Source organism: Haliotis rubra, unplaced genomic scaffold (genome assembly GCF_003918875.1).
Source record: "Haliotis rubra isolate DU_JTF1 unplaced genomic scaffold, ASM391887v1 Scf377, whole genome shotgun sequence".
Taxonomy (NCBI): domain Eukaryota; kingdom Metazoa; phylum Mollusca; class Gastropoda; order Lepetellida; family Haliotidae; genus Haliotis; species Haliotis rubra.
The window spans coordinates 568,748-587,721 of record NW_025767054.1 but is presented as its reverse complement, the minus strand read 5'-3'; the positions used below and the strand labels follow the sequence as shown (position 1 = coordinate 587,721).

General features: G+C 40.0%; 2 protein-coding genes across 2 annotated transcripts in view; both read right to left on the bottom strand.

Annotated features, from left to right (window-relative positions):
* Positions 1 to 18,974, bottom strand: part of LOC124286169 (thyroid receptor-interacting protein 11-like) — a 47,005-nt gene that overhangs the window by 9,702 nt on the left and 18,329 nt on the right. Inside the window, exons 2-16 of the mRNA XM_046722519.1 lie at positions 18,026 to 18,165; positions 12,186 to 12,260; positions 10,851 to 11,017; positions 10,412 to 10,563; positions 9,790 to 9,988; positions 9,406 to 9,509; positions 8,356 to 8,490; positions 7,897 to 8,011; positions 7,351 to 7,512; positions 7,147 to 7,207; positions 6,193 to 6,424; positions 5,421 to 5,477; positions 4,789 to 4,956; positions 4,460 to 4,538; positions 276 to 3,511 (exon numbers count right to left, since the gene is read on the bottom strand). Of these exons, the coding sequence (XP_046578475.1) occupies positions 276 to 3,511; positions 4,460 to 4,538; positions 4,789 to 4,956; positions 5,421 to 5,477; positions 6,193 to 6,424; positions 7,147 to 7,207; positions 7,351 to 7,512; positions 7,897 to 8,011; positions 8,356 to 8,490; positions 9,406 to 9,509; positions 9,790 to 9,988; positions 10,412 to 10,563; positions 10,851 to 11,017; positions 12,186 to 12,241 (4,923 nt within the window). The 5' untranslated portion in view covers positions 12,242 to 12,260; positions 18,026 to 18,165. The remainder of the gene's footprint in view (positions 1 to 275; positions 3,512 to 4,459; positions 4,539 to 4,788; positions 4,957 to 5,420; positions 5,478 to 6,192; positions 6,425 to 7,146; positions 7,208 to 7,350; positions 7,513 to 7,896; positions 8,012 to 8,355; positions 8,491 to 9,405; positions 9,510 to 9,789; positions 9,989 to 10,411; positions 10,564 to 10,850; positions 11,018 to 12,185; positions 12,261 to 18,025; positions 18,166 to 18,974) is intronic.
* LOC124286168 (thyroid receptor-interacting protein 11-like) overlaps positions 16,777 to 18,974 on the bottom strand; it is a 42,866-nt gene continuing 40,668 nt past the window's right edge. The window contains exons 5-6 of the mRNA XM_046722518.1: positions 18,026 to 18,165; positions 16,777 to 16,806 (exon numbers count right to left, since the gene is read on the bottom strand). Coding sequence (XP_046578474.1) covers positions 16,777 to 16,806; positions 18,026 to 18,165 — 170 coding nt within the window. The remainder of the gene's footprint in view (positions 16,807 to 18,025; positions 18,166 to 18,974) is intronic.

The following is an 18,974-nucleotide window of genomic DNA, read 5'->3' as shown; positions in this document are numbered from 1 at the left end:
CCTTTGGTCATGCCAGAATCCTATCATTGAGTGTTCGATGTTTCTTGGTTAGTCAGCACCATATCTGTGCTCAAGGATTTTACGACATGAATCACCCTGTACTGTAATCACACATTAAACTCTGTACTGTAATCACACATTAAACTCTGGAAAGCCATGATGTGTCACTCTGTGCTCAAGGATTTTACTGACATGAATACTGTTAATAACAGTAAACTCTGTTTATAACAGTTTTGAACCCAATTCACTCAATCGTTTCTATGCCAAGGTCTCACCTCTTTATTGAGCTCCTCCACATCAGAGTGTTTCTGCTGGAAAGCCATGATGGCCTGGTCCCTCTCCTGCTGGTACTGAACTGTCTGCTGATGTAGCGAGGCGTTCTCCTGGACAAGGTGGTCAACCTGCCCCTTCTCACCCTGCTGCTGCTGTAGTAGTGTCGTCAACGTCCCCGTCTTCTCTCGCAGGCTCGTTAACTCAAACTCCTTCTCTCTCAGAGACAATGTCAACTGATTATTGGAATCTTTCAAAACCTGCAGTTCTGAATCTATTTCAGAGGATTTCTGTTGTGTGGATACCCTTTCAGTTTTGAAGTCATGGAGCTCTGTTTGCAAGCCATGAAGCTGAAATGTTAAATTATCAGCTTGCTTTTTAAAACTAGTCCTCTCAGCTTCTTTACTTGACACAACACTTTCCAATTCATGAATCTTCGAAGACAATCCCTGAATCTTCTGATCCCGATCATTAACTTCCTGTTGCAATTCTGATATCCTGTCCTGACTTTTCTGGAGCTCAACCTCCTTGGTATTATATGTTGCCATGTCAACAGTTTCACTCATGTTGGATCTTCCTAACAACTCCCCATATTTAATTTCTAATTCATTATATTTCTGTTTATAATTTAAAAGTTCATTTTGTGTTTTAAGAAGAGTCTGTGTTTTATCTTCAAACTGAGGAACTAGATTAGTATAGTTGCGATTTAGAGTTTCAAACTGTTCGGTCTGCGTGGACACCAATGCAGTGAGTCTCTGAATTTCATTATGATACGTCACACTCTCCTGATGTTTTTGGTTGAGGTAGGTGATCATCTGTTCTCGCTCAGCCTGAAAAGTCATCACCTGTTTGCTTAGGTTATCTTTGTCCTGGAGGAGAGAATTGATCTGTGACCCTTGTGTTTCCTGAGAAGAGTCTTGTAGCACAGCCAGGAGTGTGTCATTTTTCTGTTTCAGTGCCTCAATCTCTAATTCCCGATCACGAACGAGACGAGACAAGTTCTGCAATGCCTCCCTCTGCATGTCATCAACAGGATTCTCCCTGTTCTGAAGCTGGTTGTTATCCTCCTGCAGCTTGTTCAGGGCGCTCCTCTCCGCAGACACGACACTCATCAACCGATGCACCTCAGCTTTCAGTGAACTTGACTCTCGGGATTTCTCAGTCATCACTGCCATAATCTGTTCTCGCTCCATCTTCAGAGCCTTGACCTCATTTTCCAGCTTATGCACACTGACCAACGTTTTATCCCCATGCGATGTAAGGGACTTGGCCTCCAGCATCGTCAGTAATGAGGCATTATTGCTCTGAAGTTCTTGAATCACTAGATCCTTCTCTTGCAGACGGAGCTGAAGTTCACCAATATCCTTTGAAATCATCTCAATCTTGTCGGATGTGTCATGATCAAAATCATCCTTATCTAAACTTTCTTGTTTATCCATCTTCCTTGATGGTGGAGTGTATTCTATTGCTGCCTTCTCTGGGTATTCAAGAGCAGGGAGGACAGGGTGACATTGAGAAACATCTTCTTCACTGAACAACTGCAGCTTATTAGCATCCACTAGGGATGAGGCTCTTGTCAACTTGTTTTTCAAATCTGCTATTTCTTCTTCCTTTTCTGAAGATTTCTCTTGTAGAATCAAAATTAAATCATCCTGTCTAGCAAGCTTTGTTCTTTCTTCTTCAATTTCCCTAATATGCAATTCATGTTTTTCATTTAACTGAGTAATTCCTGCCTTGTGATCATTGATCAATGACTCCTGAGCATAGACAGTTTCCTCTAACTGAGATATTTTGTCTTTACATGAAGCAAGCTCTTTCTCCAGCTCAGTGATAATCTCCAGTGTCTTCAGCTGATCCATGTCATCAGGCTTCTGCTGTTCCATGTTCATCTTATTCACCTCAATTTCTGTTCTTAATCTCTGAATCTCCTCCTTCGAAGCAGCGAGGAGTTTCTCCATACCCTTCATACTCTCCATGAGCACTTCCTGTTCCTTCAGATGAGCACACAACTCCTCATATTTAGAATTTAACTCAATATTTGCTGACTTCAGTGAAGAAATTTCATCATCTTTCTCTTTCAAAATAGAAGTCAGCTGCTCATGACTATCGACAGAGGTGTGCATTGTGTCCTTAGTCATTTCCAGTTCTGATTGTAAAGAGTTAATCTGAGACTGCAGTTCACTGATTGCAAGCTCCTTCTCATGACAAGTCTGCATCATGGCCTGATGATCTTGCTGTAAAGCTGAGGCATCTTTGTCTTGGCTGTTCTGCAGTTCCTGGATGTAATGCTCATAATGTTTTGTCTGAGAATGAAGTTTGTCCTCCAACTGACTTATCTCCTTCTCAAGATTTACCTTGTCTAAAGTCACAGCATCAAACTGAGTCTCCAACACTGATATTCTGTCATGCAGAGCTTGAGATGCCTGGCGCATACTTTCTTTCTTTTGAACTTCAAACTGTTCAGTTTGAGCAGACAATCTCTGATTCTCAGCCAAAAGCTGAGAAATTCTAGTCTTTTCATGCTCATAGGCTGTAAAATACTCCTCAAGTTTTGATTTCAGTTCAGAGTTTTCATTTCCCAGTTCCTCAATCTCTTTATTCCCAGCCTCCTTCTGGAGTACCTGAGTTTGTTCGTTCCTCTCCTGCCAGTCCTCAATCTCGTCCTCTGCTTCCTGCAACCTCTCCCTGAGGTCCTTATTCTCCTCCACCAGGCGGGTGTGATCCTCTCTCATCTCCTTCAACTTGGACACCTTCCCTGTAATCTCCTGTTTCACTTTTCCCAGCTGCTCCTGAAGCTCACGCTTGTCCATATGCAGATCATTAACTGCCACTGCAGCATTCTGACACTTTTCCTTCAAATCTTGAATCTCCTTTTCTTTATCCGACTCCATCTTCTCCAGCTTGGACCGGAGCTCCTCGACCAGGCCCTCATCCAAACCTTCAGCAGCATCAGTCTGGTCCTGTGATGATGAAGCAACCTTTTCAATCTGAGCCCGGGACTGATCCAGTTCTTCACTGAGTTGTGCTATCTCTGTATCCTTCTCTGAAAGACTAGTGTTTAGTGTGTCCACCTGTTTGGAGAGGTCGTCCCGAATACTGATGAGTTTGTCCATGGCTTGCTGATGTTGCTGGTCCAGCTCCTCCAGACTGGACTCCAAGTCCAGCTTCTCCTCTTCCATGGCTTTCATCTCCACCTCATGCTGCTGGAGTCTCTGTTCTAGATGCTGCTGCAGAGGAGATGCTAGAAAACAAGGTCAAAGTGCTGTTACAACCAGTCAAAACTGATACACAATCCATATACGTTTCAATGTAATTGTTGCCTACTAAACGTCTGATTTATTTCTTTATTCATAACCAAAGTCAATAATAATCTAGCAGTATCACAGACCTGTATATGATCTATTCACAGACAGCTTCACACATACACTCTCTCAACCAAGCCACTGGGCCTGACTAACCGATTCATTTTGTCACCTCTTAAAACACACAACCGCCTCCGTGGTGTAGTGGTTTGAGCGTCCACCCGGAGAGTGGAAGGTCGCGGGTTCGATCCCCGACCACGTCATACCAAAAGAGGTTAAAATTTGGTACTAATTCGGCATTAATGGGTACAATAAGGACCAGCTTAAGTCTGGGCTAGTACAAGCAGCCGCACATACACATACACATGCATGCATGTACGTCGTCATATGAGTGAAATATTCTCAAGCACGATGTTTACTAGGTATCCATTCTAAACCAGAATTTCCATCGACTCAACACTTCTGATACTGTCACTCATTAGTAGATGTAAATGTCTCTGATCCTATCATTATCAAACACTGATTTTAAGACAATACTATTACATCACCACCTTCTCATATCACAAGAGCTTTGACTCAAAAGTCTAGGCTAAACAAGAAGAGTCCTAAATTTGTTCAGTGCAATAGGTCCTGACTGTTTAAGAGTTCAGAGTGAGTGAGTGTGTATGGTTTAGCACCACTTTTAGCAACATTCCAGCAATATCACAGCGGTGAACACCAGAAATGAGCTTCACACATTGTACCCATGTGGGGAATCGAACCTGGGTCTTCGGTGTGATGAGCAAACACTTTAACCACAAGGCTACCCCACTGCCCTTAAGAGTTCAGAAATATACTATCTAATGAAACAATGGCAAGGATGTAAATACTTGGCTAAACAGTCATACCTTGCTTTTCACTTTGTAGCGACTTCTCCAAAGTGGACATATTGTTTTCTAAAAGTTTGACCTTTTCTTCAAGGGCAGCCTGAAAAACAAGTACAAGATTGAAAACAACAAAAGCAGCATTTGTGCCACACATAACGGTCAAATCCAATCAAAAGATAACAAACCTGTCAGTATGGCTGACCAGTTTTCAGAAATATTTATTGATTAAAGAAGAATTACATGAAAATTTCATAAATTATTTTCCCTCTTCCTCGATTTACTTGTAATACTATTCTTAAGCACGATGGATGCAATGTCATAGTAAAGCAGTTCTAAGAGGATCTTCTCACCTTGTCAGCCTCAAGCTGATCACGCTCCTCCTCAAGCTGCAGGTTGGCATCACTCAATTTTTGAGCCTGGACAGCAAATGTCTCAATGTCAGCCTCTAGAGTTGTCTCCCCTGTCTGCAGTAGATCCTGGTGTTCTGCCACAATTGTTTCCTCAACTACTTCTCCCGCCTGGGGAGTTCAAGCACAGCAATGAGATACAATAGCATAGGTTTCACAGGGAATGTAGCATCATTCTGAAATACCTCAACATATATTTGATGGAATTTACAACTCTCAATTCATTATAGCATACTACCACAAAACCAGTACTGGTAACAGACAGTTGATCAATCATAGTTACATCATTTGTAAAGGTAAAATAAGTTGATTTTCAGACCGACTGACTGATTGACTTTGGTTTTACGCCGCTTTTAGCAATATTCCAGCAACATCACGGTGGGGGACACCAGAAATGGGCTTCACACATTGTACCCATGTGGGGATTCGAACCCGGGTCTATGGCGTGACGAGCCAACGTTTTTTTACCACTTGGCTACCTTGATTATCAGAAGATTAACTGACTCTTCTCTTCTTATCATCATTACTTTCCACAGCATTTGGAAGAATATGAAGGTGAGATCTTTGATAATTACCTGAGTTCTTTCTATTGCCTTGGATTTCTTCTCCTGTCGTTTCACCTCAGCAAGACCCTGGCATATAAATAGTTCAAATGAATAAACAATTGTTCAGATGCTCGAATATTACCAATGGGGCCTGAAAGTGAAGGGTCCTTGTTATAACCATAAAGGTAGACTGTAAAAATTGGGGGGACACTGCGTTCAAAAGCCACAAGACCCCAAACCTCAAGGGGTGAAACCCACATCAGTTTCAAACAAGATCTGTTATGAATCCTTTTCTCCATGTAAAAGTACTTATGGAGACACTTCAATATTTTGTGTTCACCAGTAAATCAACCTAGGTGTGAAAGCGCCCAAATTCATATTGTAGATTTGCATCCCTTGGGCATGTCCGAAACCAATGATGATGTTTTTGAATTGGGTCTGCCAATAGTGTTTCTCGGTTTGTCATCACCATACTAATGCTCCTAGCTTCCCTAAGCTGTGAAATACACCTACATCATTTCTAGCTTTCATCCCACATGAAGCCAACTGGCTGTGATATAAATGGAATACTGGCTGACGGGCTGAGTATGGTTTTACACCGTTTTTAGCAATATTCCAGCAATATCACGGCTGGGGACGCCAGAAATGGGCTTCACAAGTTGTACCCATGTGGGGAATCGAACGCGGGCCTTCGGCGTGACGAGCAAACGCTTTAACCACTAGGCTACCCCACCGCCCCCAAATGGAATACTTGTACAAATGGCATCAAAGCCAACTCATTCACACCACTGACAATTCTCACCTTCTCTGCAAGTGCTATGTTGAGCTCCCTCTCCCGTTCCTGAAGCTGTTTACGCAGCTGTAGTAAGACTTCTTCCAGAGATTCTTTCTCCAGCTGCCAATCAGACTTCACAAATTCAAACTGGTCAATGTCCGTTTTGTATTTGTCAACCTCTGTCTGGAGCTGTTCGACCTTGAGGTCAAGTTCACGATTCCTGCGTGAGAGTTCAGATATGTCGCTGCCATCAACTGTCCTGTGTAATGACATTAAACACCATCACCATATGCAGTGGGTATAAAAAAGCCACATCACCCCCTGATTATACTGTACATCACATCAGGAAAGGGCTTCATGCAAGTTTACAGAAGCAAAACAAAAAATGCTATCCCGTGATTCATTCAAGCTAATCAGTAACATGAATAATATTTGCACTGATTTGAAATTCCTTTAAAATTCATTGAAAGCTATGCATGCATTAATTCAAAGACAAATTATAGCTAGGACTATCATTGTGAGAAATCATAAAAGAAAGAAAATGAACATTTGTACAAAATGTCACAACTGCTAGAATACTGTTAATATACTTCCCAAAATAAGTTATAGAACACCTGACTTTTCATTTGACTATAGTTACTCTGCCATGGCTGGTGGGTATGTAAAATACAGCCTTCCAATTGTGGGTGTTCCTCTACTTGTTTTGAGCAGTATACATGTGGCTATAAAGTGGGAGTGTAAAATGTGAAAATAGGTGTGAATGTGAAGCTATAAAAACAAAAAGCTTGAGAGATTACTATTAGGCAGTTACATGTCAAATGATGGTTTCAGCAGCCACTTTTACTCAAAGTGAATAAGTCACTCAATTAATTTCCCATGAATGTTTCAGAAACATAAAGCCCAAATTAAATGCAGTTATGCAGGGTTGCTATAGTGATGAAAGAGTTGAGGAGAAGCAACACTGTTCTTAATTTATCTCACCTGACACTACCAGTGGAGAGACTGTCATTGAGGGTTGATATAGAACTGGATTCATCCACATCTAGAAAAAAGGGGTAAGATATAATATCTGCGAATAGAACATTTAATTTTAAAATCATTCATCGACCTATAAACCATGAGTTACAATCATCACAGAATCAAGACCATATGCAGGCTGAAACAGGGGAGATAACTCAAACTGACCCTCTTTCAGCTGCCCCTTCAGCCTGGAGATTGTTCCCTCACATTGGATCCTTTCCTGGGCTTGTGTGCTTGCTGCCCGCTCTAACAGAGTTATCTGTTCTTGGAACTTGAGATTCTGTTCTTTCAGGTACAGATTTTCTTTCTCAAGTGATCCAAGAAGCTCTAAAAAAGGCAAAAATATCATCACTACCATATAAATTTATTCATATTAAATTAACAAGACGATGCACTAACATTGCCTACTGACTTTTCTTGAAAAATATTCTCCAGTTGTGTACAGAGGTGTGGACATAAGACATTCTGCAACACTGAGCTTGGATGTCTGTGTCCCGAAAACATAGACATTGCCTTCCGAATTGCATTTATGTGTACTCGTAACCTCACTCAATAATAATCAGATGATCATACAAACTTGTGAAAATCATTATTTTATGTCATGCATATCATTGAGATAGATATAGTTTTAACAAAACTTTCAAAACTGAATATGTTGTAGATGAAATCTTCGGTCCCTGTAGACTTGTGAAGAGGCCATGAATTACCTGCTGTGAGCTGCTGATGGCCGGGGACTGCCCAGAGACTCTACAATGGCAGCTGCCTCAGTGGTCAAGTGGGTACTGAGAGACTTGGCTTCCACCAGAGTAGACTTCACCTGCCCTTGCTGTGCAGACGTCAACAGCCATTAGATGTACAGTAGTGGAGGGAAACATCATAAACTTACATTTATTGTGGAGTAACATACTTCTCCAACTGTAATTATAATTCTTTTATAGAAACACCTATCATCACATCTCTGTTTATGGAAGAGACATTAATATTGTACAGTGCAACCAGGCTGGGAATCAAGCCATGTTCTGAAATAAGCAGATGCACTACCACAAGTCTTCCCAAACCAGCTGATTCCTACAGCAATCATCATTGACTCAGCAGCCATTTGTGCTATTGGTTTAAACATAGTTTACATAGATAATTTGTACACTGCATCTATTGTTGCATGTAGCTAACCTTCTGCCCCAAGACATAGATCTGATTGGCTAGTTTCTGCTTCTCATTCAGCAGACGGTTGCGTCTGCCCACACTGTCATTGTCCATCTGGTGGCGTACATGCCGCAAGTCACTTAATATCTCTAAAGCATCAGCCTGGAATGGGGGCATTCATTCATTGAATTAAAAAAAGATATTGCTTCAAGCTTCATCATCAGACAATTTAGTTACTTCATGAATTCTCATTCTACCAGTATTTATGATTAAACTTAAACCATGAATTGCTAACGATCAATTGTAATATTTTCATATGTGTTTCTGATACAAAAAACAAAGACTCATATTGAAACATAAAAGGATTTAAAAAATTCAACACAAACAATATGAGGTATAACTTTCTTTCATTAATTTTTCTAATGCCAATTTTATTTCAGTATTTATGCCACAGTCAATGTATGGCATGCAAAGAGGGGAGATAACTCACTGATCAACAGTGCAGACAGGCATGCTGCAACAGCAGTATCAGGTCATGTGTGAGGCAGAATGTACATGCAACAACGACTTTATCTTCTACATCAGAACACAGAAACTAACTATCACTACATTTACAGGGCTCTTGTTAGGCAGATCCAGATGCAAACCATGCTTCGTCTTCTTGTCAACAGTTAGTTCAGACTAACAACAGAAATACTGCAGTAAGTTTTGTCATTAACATTAGCTTCAGTCTGAGACTGCCTTACATACATTTCAAGCAAATCTCTGCATAACTACATGAAGGAAACTAGGAACAGCATCAAATCAGAGATGAGATACCATACAAAGGTGTATGGTCTCCGACCCAAAAAATTGATTTTGATGGGTGCAGTCCTAAAAATACTTTTTTTCCTAGACATAGCTTTCAGTACCAAACACAGTCTTATGAAAGTAGTACAATGAGTGAACAAAGCTCAAATATACGAATGCACTTAGTTCCATGCAAAAACGCAGTAAAACGCAGCTGGCATAGTTGCATGCAAAGTTAGTCAAGGGGAGACAACTGTCCAAGGGGAGATAAGTGCCTGCTGACAGTACATGGTTTGCATCCAGCTGCTCCAAGAGTCTCTGTTTCGCATCAAACAAAGATTGTCCAACCTGTCCCAGCTCTTTTTCCAGGGAACCTTTTTCTGAGAGGGCTTCTGAAATAAACAAACATGATAATTAACAACGTAGTCTTTTCAATACATGTTGTAATGTTTTTAGTCAAAGCTGATGTGGTTACACTTGAAATTATCTTCCACACACCACCTTCCTTGTGAACTTGAGTTATCATAATATAACTCAAATTTTTTTTAAAGGAAATATTCTTTGATTTCCAATGAAAATGCACATGTTTCTTCAACAAAACTTAATCTGAGAAACAACACCAAAACTCTCATCACTGAAGGGCTATTCTGACAAATTACACAGCTGACTCACGTTCAAGAGCTTCTTTCAACTGTACAACATCATCCCCATCAGCTTTCTTCAGAGTCTCCAGCTCAGCCCGCTGGTCTGCGACTGTTGAGTCCAGGAGCGTGATCTTCTCCACATAGCCATCTCTTTCATCCTGTAGCTTGCCCACCTCAGTCTGAAGTTCTTCCAACACTCCCTCAAGGTGGCGCTTTGCAGTCTCGATCTGGTATGTGTTATTAACAGATTTGTCTCAACACATCTCTAAACAGGTTTGTCGATCAAAATGAAAGTAGTAATAGTGAACCATAATTGTAATAATTATATTGGTTGTGACATGTCAACTTCATGTGGACCGATAGAAAAATGAATATAAGGAGAAACGATAATAAATCACGTAAAAAATAATATAAAAAGGTTAAGGACTCTTTCGATTATTATGTAATCTGACATGGCGTGAGCAGAAAATCAACCACCACTAAAATCCCTATTTCAATACATATAATAATCCCTCCCTTCTCTACCATGATATCCCACAACACCCTCATCTTGTTCTTCTCCGTATTGACCAGAGACAGCTGTGTGCAGCTCATGCAATACATATCATATCACACCACTCCTATGCTATAACACCCTACAAAACCCTCACCTTGTTCTTCTCTGTGTTGACCTTGGACAGCTGTGTGTGCAGCTGCTGCAGTTCACGTCTCAGGTCATCAACATCAGATTCGGAAGTGAGTCCAGGTCGGTCAGCCTCAGGCAGGTTGGAAGAGCCATGCCTCACACTGTCATTGTCCCGACCTGACATATATTTGATGTCATCATTCAGACTTGGATAGGAATATAATTTCAGGATAGGAATTTATTTTTGTGTGGTTCAGCTCAACAACTTATACACAAATTGCTGAAAATATCATTGAAATATGTTGGAAAAAATGTTGTTTGGTGTGAAAGGTTTTCATTGTTTCTATAAATAGGATGACTTAAGAAATAATGAACAATATTATTAACATTGAGATTTCTCAACACCTCTGCCATACAATGTAAAGTGAAAAAGCATGCATAGTGAGCTAATATTTATCACTCACTGTCACTCAGCTGTTGCTCAAGTGCTGCAATTTGTTTCTTTTGGTCAGCCACCTCCTGTTTGTGTTTTTTCTTAATGGCAGGCCATCTTGTCTGTGTGTACATCCTGAAGGGAGACAATTTCATGTTGCTGATGATCCCTAGCCTGTACCAGCTGATGTTCCAGTTCCTGCAATATCAGAGAATCAAATGAACTTAATCATAGATTTAAAAGTCTTGATTAAAAATTCTGTCATAAAATTGGTGTAACTGTTACATGGGGCATGTAATGTTCATTATCTTCTCAAGCGATTAAGCCAGCTTTACCAAGTAAAGATATATACTAGTATACAGTATTCGCTGCATAAAATAAATCCCCAGCCTTTAAAGGTAGGCACTGTGATAAAAGAAAGTGTGAGGAGTGTACAGCGCTGCAGAAGAGGCATAATTACCTGGTAACTATTATCTGAAAAGTTTTAGTTTCATCAATGTTTGAACTGAATTTGTATTATTTAACTTGGTTTTAAGAAGCATCCAATTTGTCATTTTTCCAAGTGCCTGGATAGACCAATTTGTAGTTTGTGTGAGCTGATAATCAATAAATTGATCTGTTTTATAATATTCATTGGCAAGCGAGTGTTAAAGACGGATTTAGAGCAAAAGTGATACACATGTAAAACAGGATTAACAGGAAAAGTACAACCCACCACTTGACTTCTTCCTTCAAAGTGCTGTGTGCGTCATCAAAAGAGAAAACAAACAAGATACTCTCTTTTCCCATGTCTGATTAGAGTTGGTCGATAAACTATGTTTAGGCCTTATCAGTTGTACTTCTTGATTATCTCTGCCACAATGCCAAGAAGCAGGCAAGTAAATTACAAAATGGTCCGATTAATCTCTAATATAAAAATCAGAATATTATTTTGCAAATATCTTTTGTATATCATTTTAGTCTTGTCCATGCCTCAAAACATTGCCTCATCAAACTAAAACTGCTTTTGAAACAAGAACCACTTGAAATAGACATACTTTCAATCAAAAGTGCTTATGGTTTGCAGGAAATGAGTACCCGATATGGTGTGAAAATAACAAACCTTCTAGCGCCTGTAGGCAGCGTGGGCTATATACTTTCCTGGGAATTGAAATTACAACTGGAAAGCATATGGATTTACACTTCAGGTAAGAAGTGAACCACATGCGACCAGATATATCTGGATAAATGTGGTATATGTTCAACAGTTCTTTTCCTTTGAGGGTAATGGTGACCATGTCCTGGGTCGGTTCCTCCATTACAACAAGGCAACATAGTAACATCTTGTTACAGTTCTCATCAGATAAGAACAAGTGTATACACATACCTTGGCTCTGTCGCGAAGCTGGATGATTTCAGCATTGCTGGCTTCAAACTGTTCATTGCTTGTCCCTCCTTGGCTCTGAAAGTAGACACCAGCTTGATATTAACAAAACACAGGATATAGCGATTAACGACATTGTTTTAGGATACTACTTGGCTTTTTTTTTCATGGTTTGAAAATCAAAATACATCATCCATTAATTACCTATTTTCTATACTACATTTGATCATATATGAAAGTTTTGCAATGACATGCTAGAGGTCAATGAGATCAAAATAAAAAAAACCATTGCAACTACTTCTACTTAAATCTTTATAAATCGTATAAGACAATGGTGTAAAATTCGTATTTCCCCAGTATGTTCATCCTGGAAGAAAGAGTTAAGTTTCAGAATACACTCTAGAAGTTGTCCAGGTGAGAATATTCACAGCAGGAATACAAGTGTGATGCAAGTCCCAACGAAACAACAGATCAATCACCAAAAGTAGACTCAGTAGATCGGATTACATCCAGGTCTGTATTAAACAATTAACTTTGACACTCGATGAGCAAAAGCTAATAATCAATTCCTGCTGCCTCAACCCAAGTCTCTAAGTGCACTGGAAAGTTGGCCAATCACACACATAGACAAGATGGCTGCCAGGTTTCAAATTAACCAATTAGAAAGGAGGTAGAGTGAAGGAGCACTCCATGAGAAAATGCACCTCATGAAATGAATGTCATGGTCTCCATACAGGTTTGTAAGCTGTCCCAATTTGTTGATATAAGTAGAATCTTTCATGGGTGGCACTGCGAAGAAAAGATCCACATAGTTCCGAAATCAAAGTCAAATAAAAGTCGTGAATATGAGAGCAATCGTTCAGCAAGCTTGGTGTCACTCTGAGAGTCGTACGAGACCTGTCCTTCCCACATTGAGGCCGGCACTAACGCCACGCCAACTCAAGATTGATAACCTTGCTTCAAAGTTGGAGCAAAATTCTTTCCAATCTTAGCAACATGGACGTCCGGCAAGATAAATGTGTCTACGTTTTGATCAGGTGCCCCTTATCATCCAAACAGATTCATGGAGGGATTAAGTTCTTTTATCAGCAGATAAGGCAAAAAGTGGGTTATATGGAGGACATGGGCGTTGTGGCACCCAGACACCACAGCGAGATAGGACACATACTTATGCAACAACCACTAGCAGCGAATCCCATGTCACCAACGTGTGACGACTTATCTCGAACCTCCTTGGACTTGATAAATATCCCAACAAAGAAAGTTTTAATACAAATGCTAAATAAGACTTGAAACTGCTGACACTTTGGTTGTCTTATTCGTGCACCAACGGCTAACATTCCAAAAATCACCAAATCATTAAAATGTATTAAATTATGACCATGCCTTATACATGCAAATTGACTTCTATTTATAATCTAAAGATGATGTAAAAGGGGAGGGGAGAGAAATTTTTATGGATGTAACAGGGGTGGAAACAACCCATTGCCTGACGCCCGAGTCCAGTGTTTTTTTCTGTCGGGCAAGCAAATTTGTATATCACACTGTACCGGTGTCCAGTTGATATTCCAATGTTAATTATGTTGTTTATTTAAAAAATCAACAAGAAAACAGCCGGTATTGTGGACAAATTATTAGGGCAAGTGATTTTACATGTGCCACTGTACCGGAGTACACTAACAATTTTAAAGTTATTTCCACCCCTGATGTAAACTCCTGAGGAATAGGTAAATTATGAAGGAGTAAGAATGAACCCCAAACACTGTGTTCCTCATAAGAAGAAGCTGACATCCATAAAATCCTACCCTTTAAATGTATCACTTCTAAATGCCATTCAAAGACTCAAACAGGGTGTTTCCATGCCAACAGCAGAAATTCTGCACCACTTGTACCCTCTAATATTAGAGTAAAATGTTATATTGGATAAAATAGTTTCACAAACAGCACAAGGAAAAGCTTAAACTCAGCCTAAAAAGTATCCAATTCTAATTCACAATTACGTCATGTATGAGATCAAGATGGACGTGCATTGCTTTGATCATGTGAATTCCAACAAACATAAAAAAACCTTCAAGTACAGTTGGTCTGTGACATGAAAACACAGAAATCCACGTGTACACTGAATGCTGAACATACACACCAGTCTTTCGCTCAACAAGTCATGGCATGAGCCTTTTGTATAAGCATTTGATCAGGACAATAATGGAAAGTCAAACAAATAGATCCTCAAGTCTCAATGTTAATCATTTATTTGGCTAATCACAATACTATACTCAGTATATAACCACTATTGATTACAAGAAACACCACTTTGACCCAGTCTAATCTACAGTACTACACTTCAAGGCACAATGCAAACAAGTCTTCAATACTCTGTAGAACATACAAAGTACACAACACATTTAAATATTTAACAATCAAACATGGTTTTAATAAATGTCACAGACAATGTGCAAGGTATTTTATTGACCCTAAAAGCTAATCAATTTGACAAAGGCTGCAATGACACAAGCAATTTGAAATCTGATAAAAAATTGTTTGCTCCCAAGCTATTATGATCACAATGCAAAATCTACATTTAATATATGAATCACCTATCATTTCAGGATCGAAACTGTGAAATTGACTGTACCAACTTCATCACAAGAAAAGCTAACAGAGACTAAATAAACACTGCGCTAATTTGTCGATCGCGTTGAATTACACGTGTGATGGTCGTGTTGCAACATGTCATAGTGTCGACGTAGTTCAGCTAATTCTCGGCGAGTCGATGCCGATTGTTTGTTCAGTGTTGGTGTGCTATCAAGGGGCCCTACACATTGGCTGGGGCATGGTTTATCTCCGTGGTTTCCTACATATTACAAACACGGCGGCCTGTCACCACACACACAAACTTAATGAAAGTAGGAGACACACCTTGCCAACGTTTGTGTCCAACTATGCTGTTATCACGAATCGTCCTAGTCATGTTTCTAAGCTACCCAGAGTTACAGGATAACACAGGTAATTACCTTACCTGCAAACACAGCATATGTCCAGCCACACAGGTGATAAGTGTTAAGTTTCTCCATGGGAGATAGGCACGTATTTGTGTTACAGAGATGGGACTTTTCCTCATTATAGTGCCAACAAGTGAGCATGTCTGTTACCACGGTATTCCACAAACCAAATTGCAACTGACAAAACATCAGTGTTACACTGAAATTCATTAATTTTGCAGCATGAAGTTTGACGTTATTGAAGAGTATTTTCAACAACAAAAAGGAAAAAAAAAAGAAAAGAAGTTCAAAATCTTGTTGAGAATAAACTACAATGTAGTTTTGATCAGCAAGGTCAAATCAAGATAGTGCTGTTAGATAGATATTATTATCCTTCCCTGCAAGGGGATACAGTTTATATCAAAAACCAGCAGAACAGAGAGAACAGCCTTGACAATGTGCATCTGCAGATGATGCATGTAAGTCTGGGCCATGATGAGAGAAACACAGAACTACCCTACTATATACCCGAACATCGGAGAGGTACCCCATCAATAATTAATATCTCTACTATACTCCATAAACAAACTTAAAGAACACCCAGTTCTGTCATATGACCAAAAACAATCTGTCATGCCATAAAAGATTAACTATACTATTCACACTTTGCTAAGGATCAAATCATTGATTGAAGAGAAAACTATGATGTGGGGTCTAATTTGGTTTAAATATCTAAGCTTATTGTAAGCATGGATCCTAGGTTTTAGTATGTCGCTGCATCTTGTGGATCCCATACCTGCTATTGACAGGTGTTGTGTACTTGTCAATGACTCGTTCCATGATTTGCAAAATGGTTGATTGGTGCCAGTTTTATGGATACTCATGTATCAAGTGCATAAGGTTAGCTTAAAGTGACTGTTTGCCTAAAGAGGGGTTATTTATCCAGTTTTAAATGGATACAATTTCAAATTATAAATCTATGTTTAAGTAAATTTGGGAATTTTTGTGATCCTTAGCAAAGTGTGAGTAGTATATGTATCAGACATTACAGATTACCATCATGTATACACTAACATGAAAGAAATTATATCCATATATCCATTTTCGAACAAATCAGAAAAATAAAACAACTGATGTAAATCCATATTCAGTGGTCTACCCATAATCATAAATATGGCTGAAGACTTAAAGGAAGATACCCTTATCACAATGATGTCAAAGGACTTGATTCCAGCACATGTATACGAGTAAAGCTGGTGGAGCCTGTGTGTGATGATACTGTGTAAACTGCACTGACACTGTTAGAGACATGTGTTCATGTGACTGTGGGAACATTGCCACACCCACCATCTGTGACACATGTAGTGAGCTACACCAACAACTGTAACAAAGTCCAGGATGCTGTATCAATAATATGGACAATATGCCGGGGCGTGGACATGGATCCACAAAACATCCTCACGGAATTTGGCACATCTTGTGAATTTCACATTCATGTGGCCGAAGTCAACTAGGTGCAAGAGTAGATCAGATGAAGCAGAATACAGATGTCCTGTTCCGTGAAGCATTTTTAGCACTATGATTAGTGAGATTACTTAAAGTTATGGAAGTTACGATCACCTCACTTTAATTCCTGGATCAGGGGCCTGTTAAGAAGATGTTCATCCACAGTTAGTAAATTCTGGGGTGGGGTAGTCTAATGGTGGGGTAGTCTAGTGGTTAAAGTGTCCGCTCAACACAGTGAAGACCCGAGTTCAATTCCCCACATGGGTACAATGTGTGTTTCCCCGCCGTGATATTGCTGGAATATTGCTACAAGCATCATAAAACCATACCCACTCACTGGTGAGGTGAGGTGAAATTGGGTTTAACGTCGTGCTTGAGAATATTTCGCTCGTGCATGCGTGTGTATGTGTATGTGTGGCTGCTTGTACTAGCCCAGACTTAAGCTGGTTTTATAGTGCTAGCCCACTGAGATACCATGCCGCAGTGAAGCATGAATACCCCACTCAGACACATTATACTGACTCCGAGCCGACCAGTCCTTGTTGTACCCAATAATGCTGAGCGCCAGGCAGGGACCAACAAGTACCATATTTTAACGTCTGTTGGTATGACGCGGTCGGGGATCAAACCCGCGACCTTCCGCTCTCCGGGCGGACGCTCTAACCACTACACCATGGAGGCGGTCCCACTCACTGGTAAATTCTATGTTAAAGTAAATGATATTGATAGGAATTGAACCTGGACCACACAAATCAGTGATTGACAGTTTGATAGAAACAAAGCAGTTCAGAAGGTGAAATGCTGTGCATTGAGCGAGTTTAATTTTTCTTCATTCATTAGTTATCAAAAACAGACAATTTACATACAGGCAATGGGAGCCAATTTGGTCTGAAGGATCCACAAGCAGTGGTATATATAGTCCATCTTAAGACATAGTGGGATGGATGAAATAAGTTGACTAATAATTTCTAACTACTGGTTCTGATAAAAGAAGTTTTTTCAGATTTTGTTCAGTTTCTGGACTTGGTGACCAGAGGCTAAACCTTGCTGAACTAATCCGATAGACATATTTCGACAGTGTTATATGAGTAAGTGAGTCTACTTTTACACCCCTTTTAGCAATATTCCAGCAATATCACGGCGATGGACACTAGAAAGGGGCTTCATACATTGTACCCATGTGGGAATTGAACCTGGATCTTCGATGTGACGAGCAAACGCCTGAACCACAAGGCTACGCCACCACACCAGCGTATATGAAAAATGTAAGCAATCATCCAGTACACTGCAAACCACACGAAAGGGTATAACAAACTGACAATGATATTCAGGCAAGCTGGACCAGACTAAACAACTAACCAGTTGTCCTGCTACTGATTTCCAGTGTTGAGCCTCAGTCTGGAGTCGTGTGGCCTCCTGACGCAGCCTGTTGATTTCATGCTGGAGGCTGATATTGTCACCAAGGTCCCATTCAGATCCACTGACACCTTCGGAAAATCCTGGAAAATACAAAGAAAAACATGAAATATTCGATGGAATGAATGAATGAGTGAATCAGATTGAAGGTTTGACCAGTATTTCAGGTGTATAGGACCATCTGATTCTTCCCTTTTCTTATAGTTTATCTGTCATGGCATGTCTCTCTAGAAGTATTCAAGTGTGAGCATGAGAGGAATGTTGAGTGATGCAGGCCTCCAATGTTTTCAGTCGGTGAAATCACAAAGCATGGGTGAGGTGGTGGCAAAACCAGAAAAAGATGAACTGCAATAAACTGGAATGAACTAGAATCCCCGGATAAATGTTCTCCTTTCGTTGATATTTACAAACACATAATCAGTAACTGGGTTTGGAATGTTGAAGCATTTTATAGCCTTGGTTGAAGCAATAATGTAAACGGTGATGAATGTAAGAGTGAGTGAGTAGGAAGCTTTCACTGCTTTTAGCAATATTCCAACAATATCACATTAAAAACCTATATGGGAACTGAACCCAGATCTATGAAGTATACTACCCTGTTGAATGAAGAAGTACAGTAAAGAGTTGAATGTTGACAATGAATAGGGGCAGTGGAGCCCAGTGGTTAAAGCTTTCACTCGTCCCGCATAAACCAAGGTTTGAATCCCAAAATCGGTACAATGTGTGAAGCCCATTTCTGGGTGTCCCATGACGTGATATTGCTGGAATATTGCTAAAAGCAACATGTGTAGTATACACAAAATAAGGATCTCTACTCAGTAAAATTCACACAGCCAGGCCACTAAGGCATCTGCAGAGTTACCTGCCCTTGCTGGTAATAATAAGCCCAAAA